Genomic DNA, 22,443 nt, shown 5'->3' with positions numbered 1-22,443 from the left:
TTCTTTCTTTCTTTCTCCATTGCGTAACATGCTGCTGGTGCAGGCAAGGAGTTTACAACAAGAAGATATATTGCGAAATGAACGCGAGAACTTTTTGGAATGTTTAGTTTTCAACGGATTCAAGAGAGAATCAAGTAAAATTTGCGATACGCGCCATTGGATTGGCTCTTGGCCTCCTCGACCAGCTTGTGGATGAAAATTATCAAGTTGCGCCTTTTAAATGTAAATATCCGTAAGTATAGATATGTATAAGAATATATGCAATCCCGGACAACAATTGACACTACTGAAACTCGATCCAGCACCAAGTGAAAATTTCAAAACTATGCAATTCTTACTGTTAACGTCTATATGACGGTACGAAATTGGTTATGTTTAGAAAGAAGTATACATGCTTTTTCACATTTCCTCTTTCAGTGTCTCTATTCGTTGATCTCGCTTTAAAATTTCTATCATCTCCAAGGCACTCGCCCTTGTTCCATATGTTGAATTTGACTTCCTGCTCGGTCTGCGCCCGTATGGCGCATGCGTAGATAAGCTCCTCTTGATACTTGACCGCTTTTTCACGTGTGACCTCCTAGACACACTGCCATTAGCTTCTGATCCGGAACCACTGCGCCTGCGCGGTAAACGCTTATACATTAAATTGGCGGGAACCTGCGAAAGCGGGGGCATCCTTGTGGAGCGCCGCGGTTGCTGTATGCGCGTGCGCGCTTGCATGTAAAAATAAGAGAAGTTGCTGCCAATCACTGATACCGGAAGTGCAATTATGATGACGCCACAGATGGCGCACATTGCACCAATAATTTTCCCTACTTTGGTTACCGGAACTACGTCACCATACCCGAGTGTTGTAACTGTCACGATTGCCCACCAAAAGGATTCTGGGATACTGGGAAACATTTCTTTGTTGTTTTCATTCTCTGCGAAGTAAATCATACTCGAGAATAAAATGATTGGTACAATAAGGCTGAAAAACACCAGAAACAGCTCATTCTTGCTTGATATTAGTGTGTGAAATAAAATTTGGAATGAAAAGGACAAGCTGAAGATGCGGAAAATTCTCAGTGTTCGCATCACCACAAGCCAAGATGTTCTCGTCCCAATGTGATACAGTGAGAGATAAAATGGAAAAACAGCAAGAAGGTCGATCCAGTTCATAGGATTTTTTGCAAAGTTTTTAAAATTCGGACAGAAGATGAGACGAAGAAAAAATTCCACCGTGAACCAAATCGATGTCACTACATCTAGAATCCGTAGGATCCTCATTAGCGTTACGTTATCTCTGATGGATGTCACGGTGCTAAGGCAGAATTGCGTGACAGAGACCATGATGAACAGACTTGTCAAACCAATGAAGACCTGCAAAACAGTTTAGAATTCTTCAGTTAGCGTGGAAGGGCAAATTTAACATGGCGTGAATTCTGGACCTGCAGAGGTCATGTAAAGTTCGAGTCTTGATTGGTTCTCGTTCTTGCTGCATGTTTTTTCTCAGATATTTTTAACTTTGGTATTTTTTTTCGTCCTCAAAAACCACGACTTAAATTTCCAAACTGCAAAAGGGGAAACTAGACCTACATTCGGTGTTTCGCCTTCATAGAAATAAATATTTACTGCTACCAAACCGAAACTTCAGACAAAAAATGTTAGAATCACTGAACGGAAAAAATTGGCGTAGTCAGGTCCGAGTCTCCCTTCAGGAATATTATAAAATAGAAGGATGCCCTTAAAACCAAATTATCTTTATCCCCGCCATTTGAAAGCAAACTGAAGAAGAATTATATCAGCGGTTACGTTTTGGCGGATTTCCAAAGAGTAACATAACCTTACGAAAATTGTCTTCAAATTAGGTTGGAATTTGACTGAGGACGCTTAGCGACCTGGCTGCTTTCCTGTGACGTAACAAAGCCTCGACACTCATTCTTGCACCTCTTAACAGTTTTTCCGACTGGTTACTCAGTGATGGTTTTCTTTTTCTTTCTTTTGAACATTTGAAGGCAGTTTTCGATTGGTAAAGTTTGTCTTTGGAATCTTAAAGTGGAGTCAATGGTAATTCTTTTAGGAGAGATGGAATTGACATGGTTTTAATTGGGATATACTTCTCCTTTAAAGGGCATTTGTTTTTTGATCCGGCGACCCCATCAAAATTGATTTCCCACTAAGAGCACGTCAATTTGTCGCCGAATTTCTTAAAAAAGAAACAATTAAATGCTAAGATACCTAACAGAAACGTTTTAAACGACCTTTACATTGAAATTGAGTCTTTAATATCTTATTGCCAGATGGAAACGAGAAAAAAAAAATTCGAATTCTGGGGATCAATTTCGCGTGGGAGACTCAGAACTTTTTTCATTTTTCCTCCCTTTTTTTACAAAACCCTCCCCTAAGCCTAAAATTTGAAGGTTATTTTGTTTGTTAGTTAGAATTAAATCAACTTATCAATCGTGTTAGAGAAACTATTAACGAGCACTGTTTAGAAATTGAACTGAAAGTTAAAACGATCAGATGTATGCAATGCTATTGTGACAGACCCTCTCCGGAAAACATCTGCCATCTTGATTGTGTTTAATCGGTTGGTTATGGACTTGAACGAGCTCGTAGTTGACCAATGGTTAAGATAAAAGCTAAAGTACTCAGGTTTTAATTTCTCTCTAAAAGGGTTGTTCCATTCACAAATGGCACACTTAGAGCTCATCAAGGGATAGTAGCGTGTTGAAACTGAATCTTTTTCGGTAGAATGGTAACCCCTGCTGTGAAACAACTATAACAACGACTCGGCCAATTTTATGTAAAGAGAAACATCTTTTGCATAGTTAAAAGAAGTATTCGATTAAACATATTTTCCCTGGCCCTAGATTAATGCATTTTGTTTTGTTGCCTTACAGATAAATAGCAAAAGAATAAAAATTTTATTGGCATAACCTTAGTTTCTGAGATCATTTTCAGTAATATGAAATTCTTTGACAGATCCGTGGCAAGCTTACCAAAATCGCCACGAAAATGCGGATAAACTAATTTAAATTTACTTGACAAATTCGTTTTTCCTCTTTTGAAAAACATGTAAAATTATTGGAGGGAAAATGTTATATCAGGGACAAGTATAAGACAAACTAAAGGTAGAATTAGTCTCTACATTCTCACCTTCGCTGCAAGAGAAGATCGTGGATCGTCCAACAGAGCCCAAACTTTTGGCCGAAATTGCTTCCATCTTTCACGATGATTTCTCGTCAAAACAGTCTCTGATCCAAACAAGCTTGCTATGGTCCGCGTTGTCTCCCCTCTAGCACCGCTTGCGCAGCCTCCAGACGCTTTCCTGGCACTGTCAAGATGAAATGTTTTGAGTGTCTCTTCTGTGTTCATCTGCCGCTTGTACAAAACCCAACAACATGGTTCGATATCGCGTTCGTTAATTCCCCAATACGACAATTCCTCTTGAAATAACGCCGAGCAAACATCGGCTGGGCAGTGAAGCTTGCCGATACGGTAATAATTCAAAACTTCGGTAAATATTCGTGGATGTCGGTCGAAGAAGTACTCTCCAAGGACGGGATCAAAATCGGGACTGTTCGGATGATTCTCCGCAATCCACGACAACCGAGTATCAGGAATATTTTTTAACGTCGTCAGAAAAGTATTATGCCGAAACCCGCCGACGTTTATAGTTACTCTATCGTTTCTCAAAACATCGAACATGTTGTCTAGACAAGCTGTGGAAGTTTTGCCGGTCATATATTTTTTTTAACCGTGAGTGTGTTTTGTTGCCAAGAACAGTTTGAATTGTGTGATTGAGGTGAAGCGAACCAATGATTGGATCTTTTCAGTATTCAACTTAGCGTCTGGGAATTTCCTGGTGATCTTCAGCAAAGGTGGCGAAGATTTAATTAAATCAGGCACAGCAGATTGTTTAAGTTCAATCACATGATTGACAGACACGTTTATTAAGGTCGATTTCTTTCAAGGACGTTTCTTTAAAGTCTTTGCATTTCGGGGTTGAAAAAACAACGGTCCGCTATTTCAAAGAAACTTATAAACCTCACAAAAAAATTAAATGAAACTTTGAAACATTATTAACTTTACTTTTTACTCGATAAATTCATTTGTATTTTTCCTCCATTGAATCTCTTGTTGGCTTCGCTACACCTGCATTTTTAAGACTTGTTTATTTTTGTTTATTAATTCAAATTGAGCTGTCTACGGTTCTAACCCTTGTATGGTTAAATACAAACAAAGCGCAAAGAATATAGGATGCCGCCGATTTTTCGCGCAAACACTTAATTAGATTAGGAACTCAGCTATGGTTCTGATTCAGAAAATGTCTATTTTTAACACGATTTATGATTTTTTTTTTCCTGCTGGTCGACCACTTTTGCTGAAATAATCATGTTTGCTTTGCAGAACGAGTGATAAATCATAGATCAGGTTTCCGATAGAGGAATGGAACTGCATTAACTATTTTCGGGGTGTCGAGTTACGACTCCTTACGAAGTTCGTTCGTTGTTCAAAGATTTTGTTCGCTTGATGAAAATAAAAGTGTTGGTGTGACGAAAAGCAGATAGAATTGAAAAACCACCTGCTAGAAAATGAAGAATTTATTAATCTCTGACGTAACTGTGTGACGTACGTGTCACACAGGTGGCAAAAAGAATGGGTTGTTAGCAAAAGGTGTAACGGGTAACGGCGTAACGAGAAACCGAGTAACGGGATTTTTTTTTTGATATTACTTTTCCTTTTGTAATTTTTTTATTATATTTTTTTAAATTTTATTCTTTTCTTTAAATGTGAATATCATCATTCCCTGTTTGGCGGGGTTTTTCCCGCCCTTTGGCCAAAGTTACCGCATTTCCGGAGACTGTAGAAATGCGGGCGCACTCTCTCACGCTTCCACGAGGTCGGTTATGGAGGAGAACGGGGATGGTAAGTTTTGGACTTTCATTTTAAGTCAGTTAGTTTCCTTTCTTGCTTCTCGATCTTTTCAGACACAATTTGTTTAGTGTAGTTGCAGGGTATTCTTAGGATCGTGAAGCAGAGGAATGATATATTGAATGGCGAGCGTAAGAATGTCCGTGTAAGAGCCACGCGTAGGAGGTTAGGAGACCAGTAGATATGCATTTAAGTCAGTTTCGTTCCAGTAACCGAAGTTCTAAATTGTTTGCTGAAGAAACATAATTGTAGCCTCCGACGCACACCATGATCCATAAGGTCTTTTGAGGCTCGTCACCCGCGGCGATTGCGTGACGAGATAAATAAGAATGTCTGCATGGAGGTTTTCATATTCCCCGGAGCCTCAGGTTGAGTTGTCTACCAGAACATGAAATAGAACTTCCTTCAAATTGAACCTTGATGAAAATTCTCTTTGAAAGAATTTTTCGGCGTCATGGTAACGTGACGTCATCGCTTTAGGACTCGATAGCGCGCCGGACTCAAAAACTACTCAATTACTGAAACCTGCAACTACACTAAACTAACTGTGACTGAAAAGATCGAGAAGCAAGAAAGGAAACTAACTGACTGAAAATGAAAGTCCAAAAATTACCGTCATCGTTCTCCTCCATGACCGACCTCATGGAAGCGTGAGAAAGTGCGCCCGCACTTATTAGTGTCTCCGGAAATGCGGTAACTCTGGCCAAAGGGCGGGAAAAACCCCGCTAATCACGAATAATAATTTTCACATTTAAAAAAAAACAAAACAAAACAACAATAAAATTTTAAAAAATGATGAATGAAAAAAAAAGGTACAAAAAAAAGTAACATTAAAATAAATCCCGTTACGCGATTTCTCGTTACGCCGTTACTCGTTACGCCGTTAAGCGTTTTACTAACAACCAAAAGAATGAACGAAAATTCGTCGCACAAAGAATTAAGAAATTACACAATTGTAAGGACTGTTTCACAGTAATTTATGTTTTCTTTATCAGTGATTGCTTTCAAATTATCGACAAGTTACAGAGTACATATTGTGTGTTTTTTAAATCTTTCCTTCCGTTCCTAACTACATATTGATTTTTCACATGACATGATCAGCTGAGAACTATATCCGCCCAAGGTTTACTTGGATTCTGTAAAAACGAAGAAAGAGAGGATGTTAATTGTACCAGAATAATTTCAAACATGAATTCCAGCATTTCGTGGATGAAATGATATGAAATATATTTTGTCAAATCACGGCATTCGAAATATTTCTGCTAATTTATGAAAATGAGATGAACTATTTGCACGAACCGTGAACCGCACTAACCTTGAATACAGTTTGGCCAAGGAAACACAAATGGCTTTCCATTGGAGTCTACAAGAGGGACTGTCGTCCATTTGCCGTCACGGTAGTCGTATGAGGCTGGAATGGGTCTTTCTGGGACGTAAGGTGGATCGCATTTCACCATACAGACGTAATCAGTGCCTGCGAAATGCAAGCACCTCAGTTTACCATGAGCTGGCTTTGGTGGGGGGGTAACGTGATCATTACCAATATCACCACCTGTTTTAAAATGAGAGCAAATTACTTTCAGAATGAATCAAGTTGCAATTTGCATAACAAGCTATTCATTCACTGACCCTAAAAGAATTAGTGGGTTTTCTTTCCCTCTGAGGCTATATGTTCCTCGAGGCGAAGATAAGGAGATCATTTGAGGTCGAGGTGTCGATGGAAAGTTACTATCTAAAGCGCGCGTCAATAAATGCCGGATTTCCACTTTTTCATTGTATGCATTCTCGGCTCTGTTCTCAAAAATCATTGTCTTATTGAGATGTTTGGCTAAATTGAATTCTGAAATAACTCGAAATACCGGTTGTTCAGCCCAAGGCCATATAGGTCATTTTGTGTCTAAACAACAACAAAACGTAGATCACGTACATAGTGACAGCTCGCTGCCAAGAATTATGAGGAATCGCATTAGATCACTCAGACTTTCTTGACCATTGATGCGTTCTTAGGCTAATTAACTGTAATTTCTAAGACTGGAAACAAACAAGAATGCAGCGAAATCGTAGTTGGACGAGAAATTATTCCTGGATAATCGTTTCGGACACAAAACGGAGCCAAAATTGTGCAAGCTCCCGAAAACGCTCGGTATCATGCATATAAATCCGATTCGCACTGAGGTGAACGTTACAGTTTGTCAATAACCAATCGATTTCAGTTTTACGGATGTTGGGGGAAAATAAAAAGAAAATAGGTTTAACACTTTGAAGCATGCATATTTTTTATCAAATTTTTTTATACAAACTTTCAGCTTCCTGTTTCAATTTCATTTTCTCTAAAGAAAGCTGTTAATTAATAAGAGGTTATTACATTATATTTTTGAATAGTAGATCGCTAAAGACCTTTTGATCATATCACTCTTTGTAACTGTGCGTGTTAAAATTTTTTCGAACGTTCTTGATTAAATTTTGTTGCGTTCGAATCTAAGTTAGTATAAGTTGCTCATCACGTGAAAAGATCTCATCAGTCTTTTTTAGTTCCTACGAGTTAAACCACTACAAACTTACCTGCATATACAACGGTCAGATAGCTGAACACGGCGAAAATTTCAAGATATCCTTTCATAATTTTCATTCAAAGTTGCCAGTGACGAGTTCGTTGCTGAATTTTGAATCGGTGTGATCATTCAGCTGAGCGAAGAAGCTGTGGAGCGAGTGCATTATTGGTTAATGTCGCCTGTAATAAAGCGTAGAATAAACAAATGCTAACAGCTGAACAATTACAATTGAAACAAAATATGTGATCTTTTTACGTCAGATTTAAATACAGGTGCAATTGGTTCACGAATTTTAATCCAGGCTCTAGAAAGCTGAACAAACGCTGGACTCGACGTGAAGTCCGGTCTCTGGCCATCGTGATTTTTCATAAACGCGCTAAATCGTGTCTAAAAACTTATCATTTCCTTAGAATTTCTATTGTTAGAGACTTATCATTGTTGGAATAAAATTCGTCTCCCGTGAACAGTAGCGCTTGGAAATTAAATAGCTTTTTGTTGGCTATTAATTATAACGAAGTAATTAACAACTATTCACGTCGGTGTCGGTGGTTTTTGGTGGTTATTTGCTGAGCCTCAAAGCGGTGAGCTAAATATCAGCTGACTCGAGTATCGGTTCTGATTTTTTCAAAACAACCAAGGTCAAAAAAGTAATAAATGGTTTATACTAAAATTAAATGAAGGTACCGTATTTATTTCTTTTCTCTTTCAGGTAACATCTATTTCAATATAAATTTTCTTTGATTCGTAAATGAGTAAATATTTCTAAGAGGAATGAAACTGCTGAAAAAAGTTATAATTAAAATAACCTTTATTGAGTAACTTCATACAACCCGGAATCTAACATGAAAGTATATAAAAAGTAAAAAAAAAAAAGAAAAAAAAGAAAATCTTGCAAGTAACAATTCTCTTTTTAAGAAAAAATGTCACTAACCTAAACTACATAATTAAATGGCTATGAATAATAAAATTATAATGTGTTGTTTAGATAGTCCATGTCTTACTTTAAGTCACTTGACAAAGGGAATGCAAAGTCTTCAAAAGTTAAACGCAAAAGAATAATAAGAAAAATTTACCATAGAATAATAAAGATAATCTATAACTGATGAGTTTAAGGAAGTCTTGCTCGACCCTTCTCTACTTAGCTTCCAGATCCCAGTCTTTAATGTCGAAGTTCCTCCTCGAGGTTCTAGATCCCCTTACACAAAGGAGTGCGCTCCGCAAAATTGCAAAGGACACTTTCGCTCTGACCCATGAAATTGTTGTGGTGTAGCTCTCTTGCTTTTTTGCAGATAATAGCTCGGTCAACCTCTATAGCTGGATAACCTTTGTTCAGACCAAGGTTGACTCGGCTTTAAAAAAGATCGAAAATTCTCAACCACCCAATCTGCGGAAACCAAGCTCAAGTTTAAATTTTTCAATCAAATCGCTATGCACAGTACCATATGCATCATATCACCAGATTTTAGACGTGTTGGTAGCGAGCTGATCGTTTCCTAAGGTTTTTGTACAAAAGAATGGTTTGGTTTGGTCTCGAAGCAAACCACACGCTAATGAAATTATCGTTAGTTTGGAGGACTAACTGATGTAACTCAGGTTCAAAGTAAACTGTGGCCCAAAAGCCCTAAGTTATATTTTCATTTCACCGCAGGTTCGTTCTTGAGTTTTTATAACCCAAAGAAACTACTAGTAATCAAAAATTTCGTCTCGCTAACGCAAGTTCTTCTTCGATTACAGCACAAATCTTCGGTACCGGTACTGAGTGAAGTTAACTTGAACTCTTGTCAGTTGGAGAGCAGTGTTACTTACGTAGATATTAGGGCGAAGAACTTCTGCCATTATGAAATCCGGTGAGCGTAAGTGAACGAATCGAACGGAGAAGCCAACAGTTGTCCGACACACTTCTACCTCTGTGAACGGCCACCTTTGATACAATAAACATTTTTGAATGGAAACAAAAAATGTTTAGATAAATTTCTAAATCAGAGATTTGTACTCACTCGTTGGGATGATGTGATTTGGATAAAGATAAAAAACAAGTGAAACAAAGTCTTACTTGGGGTATAGAAACAAGACTACGAATATTTTATTCATGATGATGAGAATTTTCGGTTTCCAGGTTGCTTACGAGTCTTCCGAGTCCTATAACTAATTGCATTTTTTTAATGACGTTTTAAACCTTTGAAGTATAGTACTACAAACATTAATTACGACTTTTCTCCTTAAACCCAATTCCTTTGAAGTTGCAAAGCTTGTCAAATTTCTTAGGCTTCATGTAAAATTCTGTTCGGTGTTTGAAACTGAAAGGTTGAAAAAGGGTTTTTTTTTTTCTTTTTTGGATACCTGGATTCGACATTGTAACTCTAACAAAACAAGTTCTAACATCTTCAATAACTACTTTTCTTCGGTCGGTAAAAACCTAGCTTCACGTGTACCTCGTTTATCTCGTTATTTTACCGAATACTTGTCTCCCAATTATAATCCAAGCTCTTTCTTCTTTGATCCAGTTGCGCTACAGGAAATTGAGCGTGAAATACTTCTGATCCCTAAAAATAAAACTTACGGTCTCTACTCTTGTCCGATTCGAATTTTAACTGACGCAAGACGCGTTATCTCGGATCCTCTCTCCATCATCATAAACATATCTGTGCAAAAGGGCATCTTTCCATCCAAACTGAAAAAAAGCGAAAGTTGTTCCTGTGTACAAAAATCACGATGAGACTGACCCTTGTAATTATCATCGATATCGTTACTATCTATTTTCAATCGGATATTTGAAAAATTAATGAACCACCGCCTCAAATCCTATCTTGGTGAAAACGATATTCTATTTAAGTCGCAGTATGGCTTCCGCGAAAACCATTCCACGCAACATGCCATTATTGATATTGTTCATGTCATACAAAACAATATGGACCAAAAACTTTTAACTTGCGGGGTCTTTTTAGACTTAAAAAAGGCCTTTGATACCGTCGACCATTTAATCTTGCTCCAAAAACTTAATCATTATGGCATCAGACGAATTATCAATGCTTGGTTTGCCTCGTACCTTCTCGGTCGTTCACAAGTAACTGAAGTGAGTTTTAACTCATCTACCGAATGTATGATCTCATGTGGTGTCCCACAGGGGTCTGTACTTGGTCCTCTGTTATTCTTAATCTATATTAACGATATTCATAACTCTTCGGCGAAATTGTCATTCTATCTCTTTGCTGAGGACACGAGCTTGTTGTATGCTGACTCTAATTTGAAATCTCTTGAAAAAACCGTCAATAGCGAACTGCTCAGAGTCTCTGACTGGCTCAATGTAAATAAGTTAACGCTCAATGCTAAAAAGTCAAACTATGCTATCTTTCGTCCATATCAACATAAGTTGAACTACTTGGTTAACATTAAAATGATCGATAACTGTCCTCAAATTCCTACCACGCTTCAGTGCGAACACCATGTTAAATATCTTGGCGTCCTATTTAACAGCAATTTAAGTTGGAAATTTCAAATTAATAATGTTGCGTTAAAAATAAGCAGAACTGTTGGTGTTGTTGCCCGTCTTAGACACTTTGTCCCACGTACAACCCTTTTAAATATCTATCAATCACTCATCTTGCCTTGTCTGTACTCTTATCGACAACGATATTTGACATCATTGGCTGCGCTTCGTGAGTCCGCAACATTTTTACCACCGTAATGATGAATATCGTTGTCAATAAGGGTACAGACCGCGTTTAACCGCAGTCGATTTGTTTAGGAGCTGAGAATGGAATTGGCCCAAAAATTGCATTTGGAATGACAACCTTTTACATTGTTTGTAAGTATGCAGTTTATCTTAAATTGTACAAAAATGGCTCGCGAATTCCACAAAACGGGACTCCAGAGACGCTAAGATTCTTGCCGGTATCTTAAAACTACAGGATTTTACTCTGAGTGGTTATTTGCAAGGTACTGGTTACGACCACCAAATGGTGCCTTAGAACTTCCACAAGATATCAGCTTCTACTTTGTAACATTTTCAAACTAAAACGATCATTCATAAACAGACCTCGGTCGATCACAAAATATAAGGCCAAACTACTCTTGGAACCTTTTCATCGACACCAAGGTTAAAGGAAAAAGGAAATAAAAAGCGGTAATTTGAGAACTGTGCCACAACCTCACGACTCGTCTAGAAAGCTAACGCGATTTCGAGGTCGGATTAAGAGTTTTCAAGACTCAAAAGATTTCAGGGCAACATTCGTCCCCCTCCACCCCCTCCACCCCACCCCCAATTTAACGTTATGTAAAGTTAAACAAAGGAAACGGGATGTCTGTAAATTTATTTTAATTGCAATTACCAGTGGTGGATCCAGACCTTGAGCCAAGGGATGGGGGGGGGGGGGCAGCGATTTTTTGTGTGGGTGTACACCTGCTAGCTTTTCTTCCTTCTGCGCCTTACTTTTTCCAAAATAAGGGGGGGATAGAGTGCACTCCGGGTTGCCCTTTGATCCGTCATTGATTACTTTAACTTTAAACAAATGACACGACGAAATGGAATCATACTTGATTTGCAAAAGATATCGAACCAAAGAAGAATAGGGCGAGGGAGGGCAGCGATTTTTTGTGTGGGTGTACACCTGCCAGCTTTTCTTCCTTCTGCGCCTTAATTTTTCCAAAATAAGGGGGGTATAGTGTGCATTCTGGGTTGCCCTTTGATCCGTCATTGATTACTTTAACTTTAAACAAATAACACGACGAAATGGAAACATACTTGATTTGCAAAGGATATCGAACCAAAGAAGAATACTAAAAAGTGTTTCATTAACTACTCGATATGTCATACATTTATTGAACGATTATTATATCCTTATCATAATTAACATGGTATATATGAGATTATAATAATTTCAGAAAAGTGAAAAATGACAGCAGATTATAATAATTTCAGAAAAGTAAAAAATTACAGCAGATTATAATAATTTCAGAAAAGTGAAAAATGACAGCAGATTATAATAATTTCAGAAAAGTGAAAAATGACAGCAGATTATAATAATTTCAGAAAAGTGAAAAATGACAGCAGATTATAATAATTTCAGAAAAGCGAAAAATGACAGCAGATTATAATAATTTCAGAAAAGTGAAGAATGACAGCAGATTATAGTAATTTCAGAAAAGTGAAAAATGACAGCAGATTATAATAATTTCAGAAAAGTGAAAAATGACAGCAGATTATAATAATTTCAGAAAAGTGAAAAATGACAGCAGATTATAATAATTTCAGAAAAGTGAAAAATGACAACAGATTATAATAATTTCAGAAAAGTGAAAAATGACAGCAGTTTCTCAACAGCTCGCCCTTGTCGACGCCTGCGAGTGCCTATTCTCACCTAGCCGCCAATCAACCTCACCACGTCCATTCGAACGCAAGAACTGATTTGCACAGCGGAAGTAATTTCTTCCAAAGAATGGATCCGATCCCGGCGTCCGCTGAGCTGGGTGTCCTCCAGTCTTGACGTAATGATTTCTGGCAATCAAGCGACGTGCACCCTGGGCTTCTCTTCCCCAAAGAATCCATGCCGTTGGTCTGGCGTTTGAGCTTATTTCCTGCAGTACATGTTCCATAAATGTCCTCCAAATTCGTTGATGAGACCCTGCTGATCCTTGTCGGACAGTTAGTGCTGCATTAAGAAGGAAGACTCCTTGGCGAACCCAGGGTGTTAAGTCCCCGTTTGACAGGTCAACTCGGTATCCCTCCCACCCCAACTCCACTAGCACGTTGAAGACAGCAGGAACCCCAGAGGGTTCCTCCCCTGGCCGTAGGCTAAATGCAAAGCCTGTTGCTCGGTTTGCCTGAGGTGTTGGATCCTGACCTAAAATGACAACTTTTACGTTTTGAGCGCTAACACTGAAGGCGTTAAATACACTGGCCAGTGAGGGCTCTATGGCTCTTTCACTTTGAAGAGATTCTGAAATTCTTTGTATTTGTCCTCTAACAGTGCGACTACCGAAAAATTGACTCCATCCACTTGGAACACAGTTATACGTATAGAGATAGTCATACAGGGTGTGTCTCCTGAATGATGCTTGTCTGCAATCAATGCGGCGAGAAGAAGAGCGTACCTCCAAGCTGCTTGCATTTGCGTAGGCATTTGCTGTATGCTGCTTCTCTAAGACGGAGAGAATCGAAAAAGGGACACTTCGTGAACAAATTGCGTGATAATTGTATGTATTGCTACTGATTCTTCAAACATTTAAAGGTTGAAGTGAGTCCCAAATGTCAGACAACTTTTATTTCCGCCACTGAACTGTGTTCATAAAGATGCGCTTTCAAAAGCTTTTTCAGATCTAAAATATGTCTTCAACTTTACTAACCATTCGTAAAACCGCCTCCCGGTTAGCTCAATGGATAGAGCGCTGGACTGTTTTGCTGGAGGTCGAGGGTTTAAGCCCCGGCCGGACTAACAATCAGGGTCTTAAAATAATTGAGAAGAATATGCTACCTTCCTATAACATCAAGAAATGGTTAGATCTTCTAGTCTTCTCGATAGGGACGAATACATGGAGGTCCCGTCTCCTGCAGGGTTAGGGGCAGGAGACGTTAATTTCCCACGCACGAGATTACTGTGTGATGGGTGTCCTCCCCTGGGGTGGGATGGGTGGGTAACAGGACCCCCATTGATACCAGTGTTTACTACACTGAAGGGGCTATCCTGTTTAAATAAAGATGTCTGTGTCTGTTAATGGACGCTTCAATTTTGAGTGGCGACAACTCCACATCGACAGGAACAACAAAGCTGTTATCATTTTACAAGCAGGTTATACTTGTAATGTGTAAAGAAATTTCGAAATGCCGCTTTTCAGAAGCGCGAGTGAACGCGTAACCTTTATCATTTAAATTATTTGTGTTCTCTCGCAAATAAAATTTGTTTCCATTGTCGAAAAGAAATTTGTATTCAGATTTTTACAAGGAAAGTGGTTGGTAAACTGCAATTTTTCTTACCGTCAGTACTCAGTTCATATTCAGCAGCCATAGCGCTTGTCAATAGTGTGATTAGGAAAATTACTGGAGTCACAGCCATTGGAAGACTAAAGGTATTGAATCCTTTCTAGGGATTAGGGATAAAAAAGAAAAAAAACAAAGCCAAGCAATAAGACAAAACAAAACAAAACAAAAAACCGAAGAATTATCATGAATAACCTTATAAACCATTTTATAACCTAAACCTAACCTCTCTACGGTACTTATGGTGTTTAGAGAAGAGTTTGTTTGAAAAATAAGAACTTCTTTATGGAGCAATCATTTCCTTTATCCTCAGAATGATAATTTTTGATCCAGTGATGATGCTGTGAGGAAATTAAGATCTAGTCACTCTTCGAGTTTCATGGGTTAAAGCACTTTGATATTTAAAGCACAGGTAAACATTTACATCCAAGTTGTGAAGCATTTTGCTGGGCTGTTTCAAGAAGAAATGATATGATATATTTATTAGTAGTTTGTTGCCGTTTCCCTCGAACTGTATTCATTTCTTTTTTCATTCTCGAAACCCGAACAGGTAATGATCTCAGCGTTTTTTTTTTTTTTGTATTTACAATCGACTAACTGACTGATAATTAATATGTAACTATAGCTTTAACGTTGTCGCAGAAAGGGAAGACAAATTTGTCTTTACTTAAGTTAGATAATCTAGGAGTATTTTCCGCAGCATTTGTAGTTGATGAACTTCTAAATCATTATTTTTCAAAAATAAGACGTCGAATATCTGGATGTGGAAATGTAAAACTTTACGAATTACGATAAAAGAAATAAAAGAGATATTGGTACTCACCCTTGGATATTTCAGTCGCTCGAGGACAAAAGTTGAAATTGCTTAAATCTAAAAAGCACGAATAACTGCAGTCATGGCTAAATTACTCATAAATGAGGTAAGAATATTTTTTTCTCTTTTGTTCGTTCTTTTCGGTATCCATCATCCGTTAAAGCTACGTCCGTGACTGGTGAAATAAAATCTCTGCCCCGGCGTCGATCCTGGACTATAGAGGCAAAGGAAGAGCTGGGTCAATAGATAGACTCAGCAAAATGGCGACGGCTTGTTGAAGCTGGATCATCTGTTGAGTACAGACTACTACCATTTTTTTTTTCCTTCGAACCTCCATTTACGGGTCATTTGGTCGTTAACGCTGCTCATGTTTTAAAATGTGTCTCCAATGCTTTAAGACGACTTATAGTAAATCAGTCGAAGTGAGACTTAGGAATTTAAATTTTAATTCCAATTCATTTCAATATCCTGGTCATTTGTGCGTCTACGGACATTCTTCAAGATCGAGTTATCAAATGAATAATACAAATCATCTTGCTTTACTTTTTTTTTTTTCCTAGAAATAAATTTGAACTAGGAAATGGAGTTCAAATATATGATTGTCGTCCTTTCTGGGTACTTAGCTTTTTGGCAGTTGGTTTAAAAATTGCCACACGCTATGGTCAGTTCTTTTGAAAGAGAATTAGCCAGGTTGACACTTCTAATTAAGATGATGTGGTTTACGGGATTTTTTGTGGATACGACAAAGTTTTATATGGGTGGGACTGGACACTTTATGAAGAACAGAATCAAGGAGTGTGATTGATCGCATGAGACATTCGACTTGCGCCACCCAAACCTTCGGCGATTTAAGGCACTTTCATCACACCTGAAATCACCTGCTGGCGAATTACGTAAAGGTAGTGGACGCAATTCTCACCATTACACTGTTCGACGACGGTAAAAAAACTTTTATTATTAACAGTAGAGAATGTGCAATGGAGAGATTCCTGAGCAGAGGATTATGGGGATTAAAAAAAAACGCAATAGTAGGCGAGGGAGAGCTCTAAAAAAAAAACAAAAAACCAAACAAAACAAAACGAAGGAAAAGGTGACGTTTCGAAGGCTAAACTTGAACCCTCTCCAACAAACTCTTGAGTTTTGTCGACCTTGAGCGACTAGGTTTTGCGCCTTATACTAAAATGCTGACCGGCTTCAAAAATATATGTCTTCTCATTCAGTTAGGAACGCGTCATACGAAAACGATCCAATCCAAAATTCACACTTTGCTGTCCATCATTTGCAGTTGTTACCATTTTGCACCGTAAAGCAGGTTTGCATTTATTTGGTATCCCTCATCACCCTCTTTGTGAGAAGGACACTGGTATTTCCGGTTTTAAAGTTTGGCTATTTTCTAGATCTGTTTTGGGGTTTTTAGGCCAAAAAACATCGGTCTTTCGATTTTGGTGTTCATCACAGTTTGTAAATTTTCCTTTTCTTAGCATTTTTTTTCGGTTTTTGTCCAAAATGCCAATGGGTTTTCGAATTTGGTATCCGATGTGATTTTCGGTTTTTATGAACGATTTCCGATTTTTGAAAACTATAGGGCGATTTGGAGTTTGGACATTAATGACCATTCTCTAACTTGGACACCAGCGGTCGATATTGGATTTTGGACACTAGTGGTCGAGTCTGGATACTAGTGGCCGAATTTGAATTTTGGACACTGTTGGCAGATTTCCGATTTTGGACAAAAGTAGCTGATTTCTGATTTTGGACGCTAAAGGCCTACAACGCGGAGTGCCTTGTTTTGTGTAAGGTCTCACAAAAGATGGAATCGCGATCAATTAAAATTGATTATAATTAACAGGCAAAATTAAAATCAACGGAAGCCTGGTTTAATCATTATTGGAGCCTAGAGGATAGAGCAATAGAGGAACAGTGAGATTAGCCTTTATAAGTTATCATTGATATTACCACAGTGAGTCGTTGAAACCTGGTCTCCCAATTTGGTTTAGCAGTGCTTGATGTACATTTCCAGCTTAAGTTGGTGACTTTAACATCGCTAAACGATATTTAGTAAAATAAACCCCTTCGGTCGGCTTGTATTTCGGCTGATAATGTCCGCGGCTGAGAGATTGTCCGAAAAATTAATATTTGGCCAAGAAGCGAAGCTTCGAGGGCAAATATGAAATTTTAAGGATAATCTCTCAGCCAAGGACATTATCGGCAGACATACCAGCAAGCCAGAACGGGGTTTATTTATCTTATAACCCTCGTAATAACTTTCACATTACAATTAAACTGCGCGTAAACACAGTAAAAAAGCCAGTGGGGATCTGATGGCGAATGCGTGTGAATGACGCAAGCAAGCAAGTACATTTGATTGGTTTAAATAACTTTATTTTCAGTGTGTTTGGACCAAAACTTGACAAGCTGTCATTTGAAATTAACTCTCATAACGCCTCTTAGATGAAAAATTCGAAAACTTGGCGCTTTTGGTTCACCTTCAAGGACATTGACAGCATTTTTGTTTTTTTGTTTTTTTGTTTTTTGTACTTTCCGGAACAGTTAATGCGACCAGCTCCTTAATGTCACTATCGCTAGACTCAAAAAAATAGTTTGGTTTCCGTCCATGTAAATAGGACAACGGAAAAGTTGAAACTCTTGTGTTGACTATCATAGTTTCTTTTTCACGGAAAAATCGTGGGACAAATATCGACGCGGACGGAGTTATTGCGTGAAAACTGTCCTGTGATTTTGCAGTACGTGACGTAAACCAATAAAATCGCGCCAAAATTAATGGGTGGGTTATAAGTGATGATATACGGCCCTCCAGTTCCCTTTTACTTTGATGGCAATGAGTACTGACTGAGTCGAGCTGTTTGTTAAAAGGTAAAAGGATAGGATCAAAACTGATGAACTTGGTGATAGGCAATCATCATAGTGCTCTCCTTTTTGCCATCTAAGTACATTTACACTATGTATTTGCAGCCTAAACTTGCACTGACAAATTCATGTAATTTCCATAAAGTGTAACCTTACAGTTCCACCAATCTTCAGAAGTCGTTACTCCCCTTCCAGTGAAACCAGCCTTAAACCGCAGATGCGGATAGATGTACAAGTTGAAAAAGAAAAAAAGAGTGAAACCTATTTCTAAAAAACCCAATCTATCTAGCCTCGTCAAAGAATAGGTCCTGAAGGTTGAAGTCAGCAAATGAGCGTTTACGGTTATTCACTACGCAGAAATTATTTGAAATAAAAAAGAGGTCTTCTTAAGCGGTGATATAAGAAAACAAGTCCATTACAAAGATTTCTTTATCATTACTAATCTAATATATAGAAAATCATTTTAATAATTTTAGAAAAAATAAGAATGACAGCAACTTCTCAACAGTGTGCCCTTCTCGGCGCCTGCGAGTTCCGATTCTCAGATAACCGCCAATCAACCTCAGTCCGTCCATACTCACTCAAGTGCTCATTTGCACAGCGGAAATAATTTCTTCCAAAGAATGGATCCGATCCAGGTGCCCTCTGGGCTGGGTGTCCTCCAGTCTTGACGTAATGATCTCTGTTCGTGATCAAGTTACGTGCACCCCTAGCTTCGCTTCCCCAAAGAAGCCATGCCGTTGGACCGGCGTTATTGTTGATTTCCTGCAGCAGATATTGCATAAAGTCCCTCCATAAACTTTGATGAGACCCTGCATTATTTGATCCTTGTCGGACAGTTAGTGCTGAATTGAGAAGAAAGACTCCTTGGCGAACCCATGGTCTTAAGTCCCCGTTTGACAGACCAACTCGGTATCCCTCCCACCCCAACTCCACGAGCATGTTGAAGACAGCAGGAACCTCAGCGGGTTCCTGATCTGACCACAGGCTAAAGGCATAGCCTGTTGCCTGGTTTGCCTGAGGTGTTGGATCCTGTCCTAAAATGACAACTTTTACGTGTCGAACACTGCCGACCTTGAAGGCGTTAAATACATCGGAGAGTGAGGGCTCTATGGTATACCGCCTGGCATCGCGTTCAAGATGACCTGAAATTTCGCGTACTTCTCCTTTAATAGTGCGACTACTGAAAAATTCACCCCATCCACTTGGAATACAGTCATGCCTATAAAGATAGTCATACAAGGAAGTTCTGCTGAACGATGCTTGCCTGCAATCAAAGCGACGAGAAGAGGAAGCTGAACGTGCCTCCAAGCTGCTTGTATTTGCGTTGACATTCGCTGTATGTTGCATCCCTAAGACTGAGACAAAAAGGACATTTCGTTAACAAATTGCGCGATACAACCATCTGCTGCATTTAATTGTAACCGACACTTGCAACTTTTGAAAGTTGAAATAGATCCCAGAAACCTGACAATTTTCATCTCCGCCACTGAATTGTGCTCATAAACATGCTCCTCTAAGCGCTTTTTCAGAAAATTTGTTTTTAACTTTACTAAACATTCGTTAATGAAGAAATGGACGCTCCCATTTTGAACAGCAAGTTAACACACGCTCAGCTACTTGACTATTTATCATAATTTATGTCAAAAAATACCTTTTTTGGTTGGTTTCCTAATGTTTCCATTTATAGCAATAGAAGTGGAGAAAAGGATGGGCGGGACTTACGTCTAAGGTAAGCGGCTAGAAAGCCAAGCAATACTCGAAATGGCGGTGCACATAGAAGTGGAGAAAAGGATGGGTGGGACTTGTTACGTCCAAGGTAAGCGGCTAGAAAGCTAAGCAATACTCAAAATGTCGGTGCACATAGAAGTGGAGAAAAGGATGAGTGGGACTTGTTACGTCCAAGGTGAGTGGCTAGAAAGCTAAGCAATACTCAAAATGACGGTGCACATAGAAGTGGAGAAAAGGATGGGTGGGACTTAGTTACGTCCAAGGTAAGCGGCCCGAAAGCTAAGCAATACTCAAAATGGCGGTGCACATAGAAGTGGAGAAAAGGATGGGCGGGACTTAGTTGCGTCCAATGTAAGCGGCTAGGAAGCTAACGGCCGAACTTTAATTAAATATAAATACAACTTTCAAAGAATAGGTTTACATTTGGGCTTTCAAAACACTAGCATTGTCTTAATTTCATGCATTATTTCTAATCGTTGATGCAAAAACTGTTAGTTTTTGGAATACAGTTCCACTTAAAGCAAGGCGGGTCCCAGGAGCTGTACCCTTCTATGTTCATTTCATTGACATGCCACTCTCGAGTCGTGTTTATTTCGGGACTCTTTAACTTCGAAATTATATGAAAATTTGTATTTTGAATCACTTAGATTTCATGTTATTGAGCAAGCACAGTTTTTTTTTCCCTTGAAAAAGTTCATGACTATTCCTGTGAGCCACGTGAATTGATATCAACTCTACAAACTGCAACATCACGGAAGTACATATAACGTTGTCACCGCACGTGATCTTGGCGGGTGATGACTAGAGGAGGGGTTACTAGGCCTTTATAGATTGTGCTAGCATCATTTTTGGCATAATTTTTGGCATAATTTTTGGCATAATTTGAGCAAACTGGCATAACTTTTGCCAAGTAGCAATGCTATTATAATTCGCAAATTTTGATAATTATCGGATGATTTTTGATGCTACATTTTTATCATTGTTCATCTCTACTCCTAAGCACTTGGTGACGTTATTCGATGTTTTAAGTTTTGGTGCAAGTAGTAGCATTTTTAGTTCACTGTGAATCACTGAGCGGCGTTTGAAACGGTCTGAGCCCGGGTTAACATGAACGACGCCAAGAAAAGCAAAGCTACTAGCATAATATGCTACTTTTACTAGCATAATCTATAAAGGCCTAGTGGTTACTTGGCACTCCGCGACAACTCCACATCGACAGGAAAAACAAAGCGGTTACCATTTAACAGGCAGGTTATACTTGTATGTGTAAAGAGATTTCGAGAGTGGACGTGGAGCCTTTGTTATCTAAATAATTTGTGCTCTCTCGCAAATAAAATTCGTTTCCACTGTCGAAAAGAAATTTGTGTTCAGTTTTTTTTTTACAAGGAAAGGGTTTAGTAAACTGCAAGTTTTCTTACCGTCAGTACTCAGTTCGTATTCAGCAGCCATAGCGCATGTCAACAGGCTGATTAGGAAAATTACTGGAGTCACAGCCATTGGAAGACTAAAGGTATTGAATCCTTTCTATGGATTAGGGATAAAAAAGAAAACAAAAACAAAGCCAAGCAATAAAACAAAACAAAACAAAAACAGAAGAACGCCATAAGCCATAATATAACGTCAGACTAACCTCTCCACAGTTCTTATGGGGTCTAGAAGAGAGATTGTTTGAAAAATAAGAGCTTATTTATCGAGCGATCATTTCCTTTGTTGTCACGATGTTAGTGTTTGATCCAGCGGTACGCAAAATTGTGAGGAGATAAAAGATCCTAGTCACTCCTTGGGATTAATGAGTTTAGTACTTTGACATGTGAAGTACAGTTAAACATTTATACCCGAGTTGTGAGGCATTTTGTTGGCCAAGCGGTTTACAAAAATAGAATTATATGACATATTTATTAGTTATTTACTGCAGTTTCCTCGAGCTCTATTCTTTGTTTTCACTTGAAATCCGAACAGGTTACGTCCTTGGTAGTGTATCTAGATCTTCTTTTGCGTTTACTAAAGGGTTTTTTTTCTATAATTACAATCGATTGGCTGACAATGAAGTACTTTGCACCTTGAGCTTTTTTTGGTTGCTAAAAAAGAGAAGACAAATTAGTCATTACTGACTGAGTTAGATACTCGGGGAGTATTTTCCGAAGATTTTGTAGGTAATGAACTTCTAAATCATTATATTTTGAAAATAAGACATGTCGAATATCTGGATGTCGAAATGTAAAGCTTTACGAATGACGATAGAACCAATAAAGTAGATATTAATACTCACCCTTTGGTTTTCAGTCGCTTGAGGACAAAAGGGGACATGAACTGAATTGCTTGTATCTTAAGTCAGGAATAAATACAGTCGTGGCTAAATTACTTATAAATGAGGTAAGAATATTTGGTTCTCTTTTGTTCGTTTTATTGGGCACTTAGCCTTTTGGCAGTTGATTTAAGAATTGTCACATGGTCAGTTCTTTTGAAAGAGAATTAGCCATGTTGACACTTCTTATAATTAAGATTATGTGGTTTACAGGATTATTTGTGGATGCCGTAAAGTTTTATATGGGTGGGACTGGACAATTTATGCAGAAAAGAATCAA

At 38.5% G+C, this 22,443-nt stretch overlaps 4 protein-coding genes across 5 annotated transcripts; all 4 read right to left on the bottom strand.

Annotated features, from left to right (window-relative positions):
* Positions 1-68: 68 nt before the first annotated feature.
* On the bottom strand, positions 69-3,855 carry LOC111336738 (potassium voltage-gated channel protein egl-36-like). Its single transcript, XM_022942882.2, has 2 exons — positions 3,142-3,855; positions 69-1,362 (listed from the first exon to the last, which is right to left on the bottom strand). The coding sequence occupies exons 1-2, from the start codon at positions 3,727-3,729 to the stop codon at positions 400-402; spliced, it is 1,551 nt and encodes a 516-aa protein (XP_022798617.2). The 5' UTR covers positions 3,730-3,855; the 3' UTR covers positions 69-399.
* A 2,025-nt stretch (positions 3,856-5,880) lies between these two features.
* Positions 5,881-9,485, bottom strand: LOC111336766 (uncharacterized). Of its 2 annotated transcripts, XM_022942921.2 has the most exons (5): positions 9,470-9,485; positions 9,279-9,393; positions 7,483-7,618; positions 6,236-6,472; positions 5,881-6,056 (listed from the first exon to the last, which is right to left on the bottom strand). In XM_022942921.2, the coding sequence occupies exons 3-5, from the start codon at positions 7,547-7,549 to the stop codon at positions 6,046-6,048; spliced, it is 315 nt and encodes a 104-aa protein (XP_022798656.1). In that variant the 5' UTR covers positions 7,550-7,618; positions 9,279-9,393; positions 9,470-9,485; the 3' UTR covers positions 5,881-6,045. The 2 variants fall into 2 exon arrangements, with proteins under 2 accessions (XP_022798656.1, XP_088594203.1); XM_088738077.1 differs by lacking the exons at positions 9,279-9,393; positions 9,470-9,485 and having other exon boundaries at positions 6,236-6,394; positions 7,483-7,606.
* A 2,779-nt stretch (positions 9,486-12,264) lies between these two features.
* LOC111336750 (uncharacterized) lies at positions 12,265-15,083 on the bottom strand. Its single transcript, XM_022942899.2, has 2 exons — positions 14,443-15,083; positions 12,265-13,609 (listed from the first exon to the last, which is right to left on the bottom strand). The coding sequence occupies exons 1-2, from the start codon at positions 14,519-14,521 to the stop codon at positions 12,786-12,788; spliced, it is 903 nt and encodes a 300-aa protein (XP_022798634.2). The 5' UTR covers positions 14,522-15,083; the 3' UTR covers positions 12,265-12,785.
* A 2,421-nt stretch (positions 15,084-17,504) lies between these two features.
* LOC111336751 (uncharacterized) lies at positions 17,505-22,127 on the bottom strand. Its single transcript, XM_088739193.1, has 2 exons — positions 21,277-22,127; positions 17,505-19,485 (listed from the first exon to the last, which is right to left on the bottom strand). The coding sequence occupies exons 1-2, from the start codon at positions 21,353-21,355 to the stop codon at positions 18,629-18,631; spliced, it is 936 nt and encodes a 311-aa protein (XP_088595319.1). The 5' UTR covers positions 21,356-22,127; the 3' UTR covers positions 17,505-18,628.
* Positions 22,128-22,443: the final 316 nt, after the last annotated feature.

The sequence above is a fragment of the Stylophora pistillata genome, chromosome 11 (assembly GCF_964205215.1).
Source record: "Stylophora pistillata chromosome 11, jaStyPist1.2, whole genome shotgun sequence".
Lineage (NCBI taxonomy): Eukaryota > Metazoa > Cnidaria > Anthozoa > Scleractinia > Pocilloporidae > Stylophora > Stylophora pistillata.
Note: the sequence above shows the minus strand (reverse complement) of the source record. Positions and strands in the feature narration are given on the sequence as shown.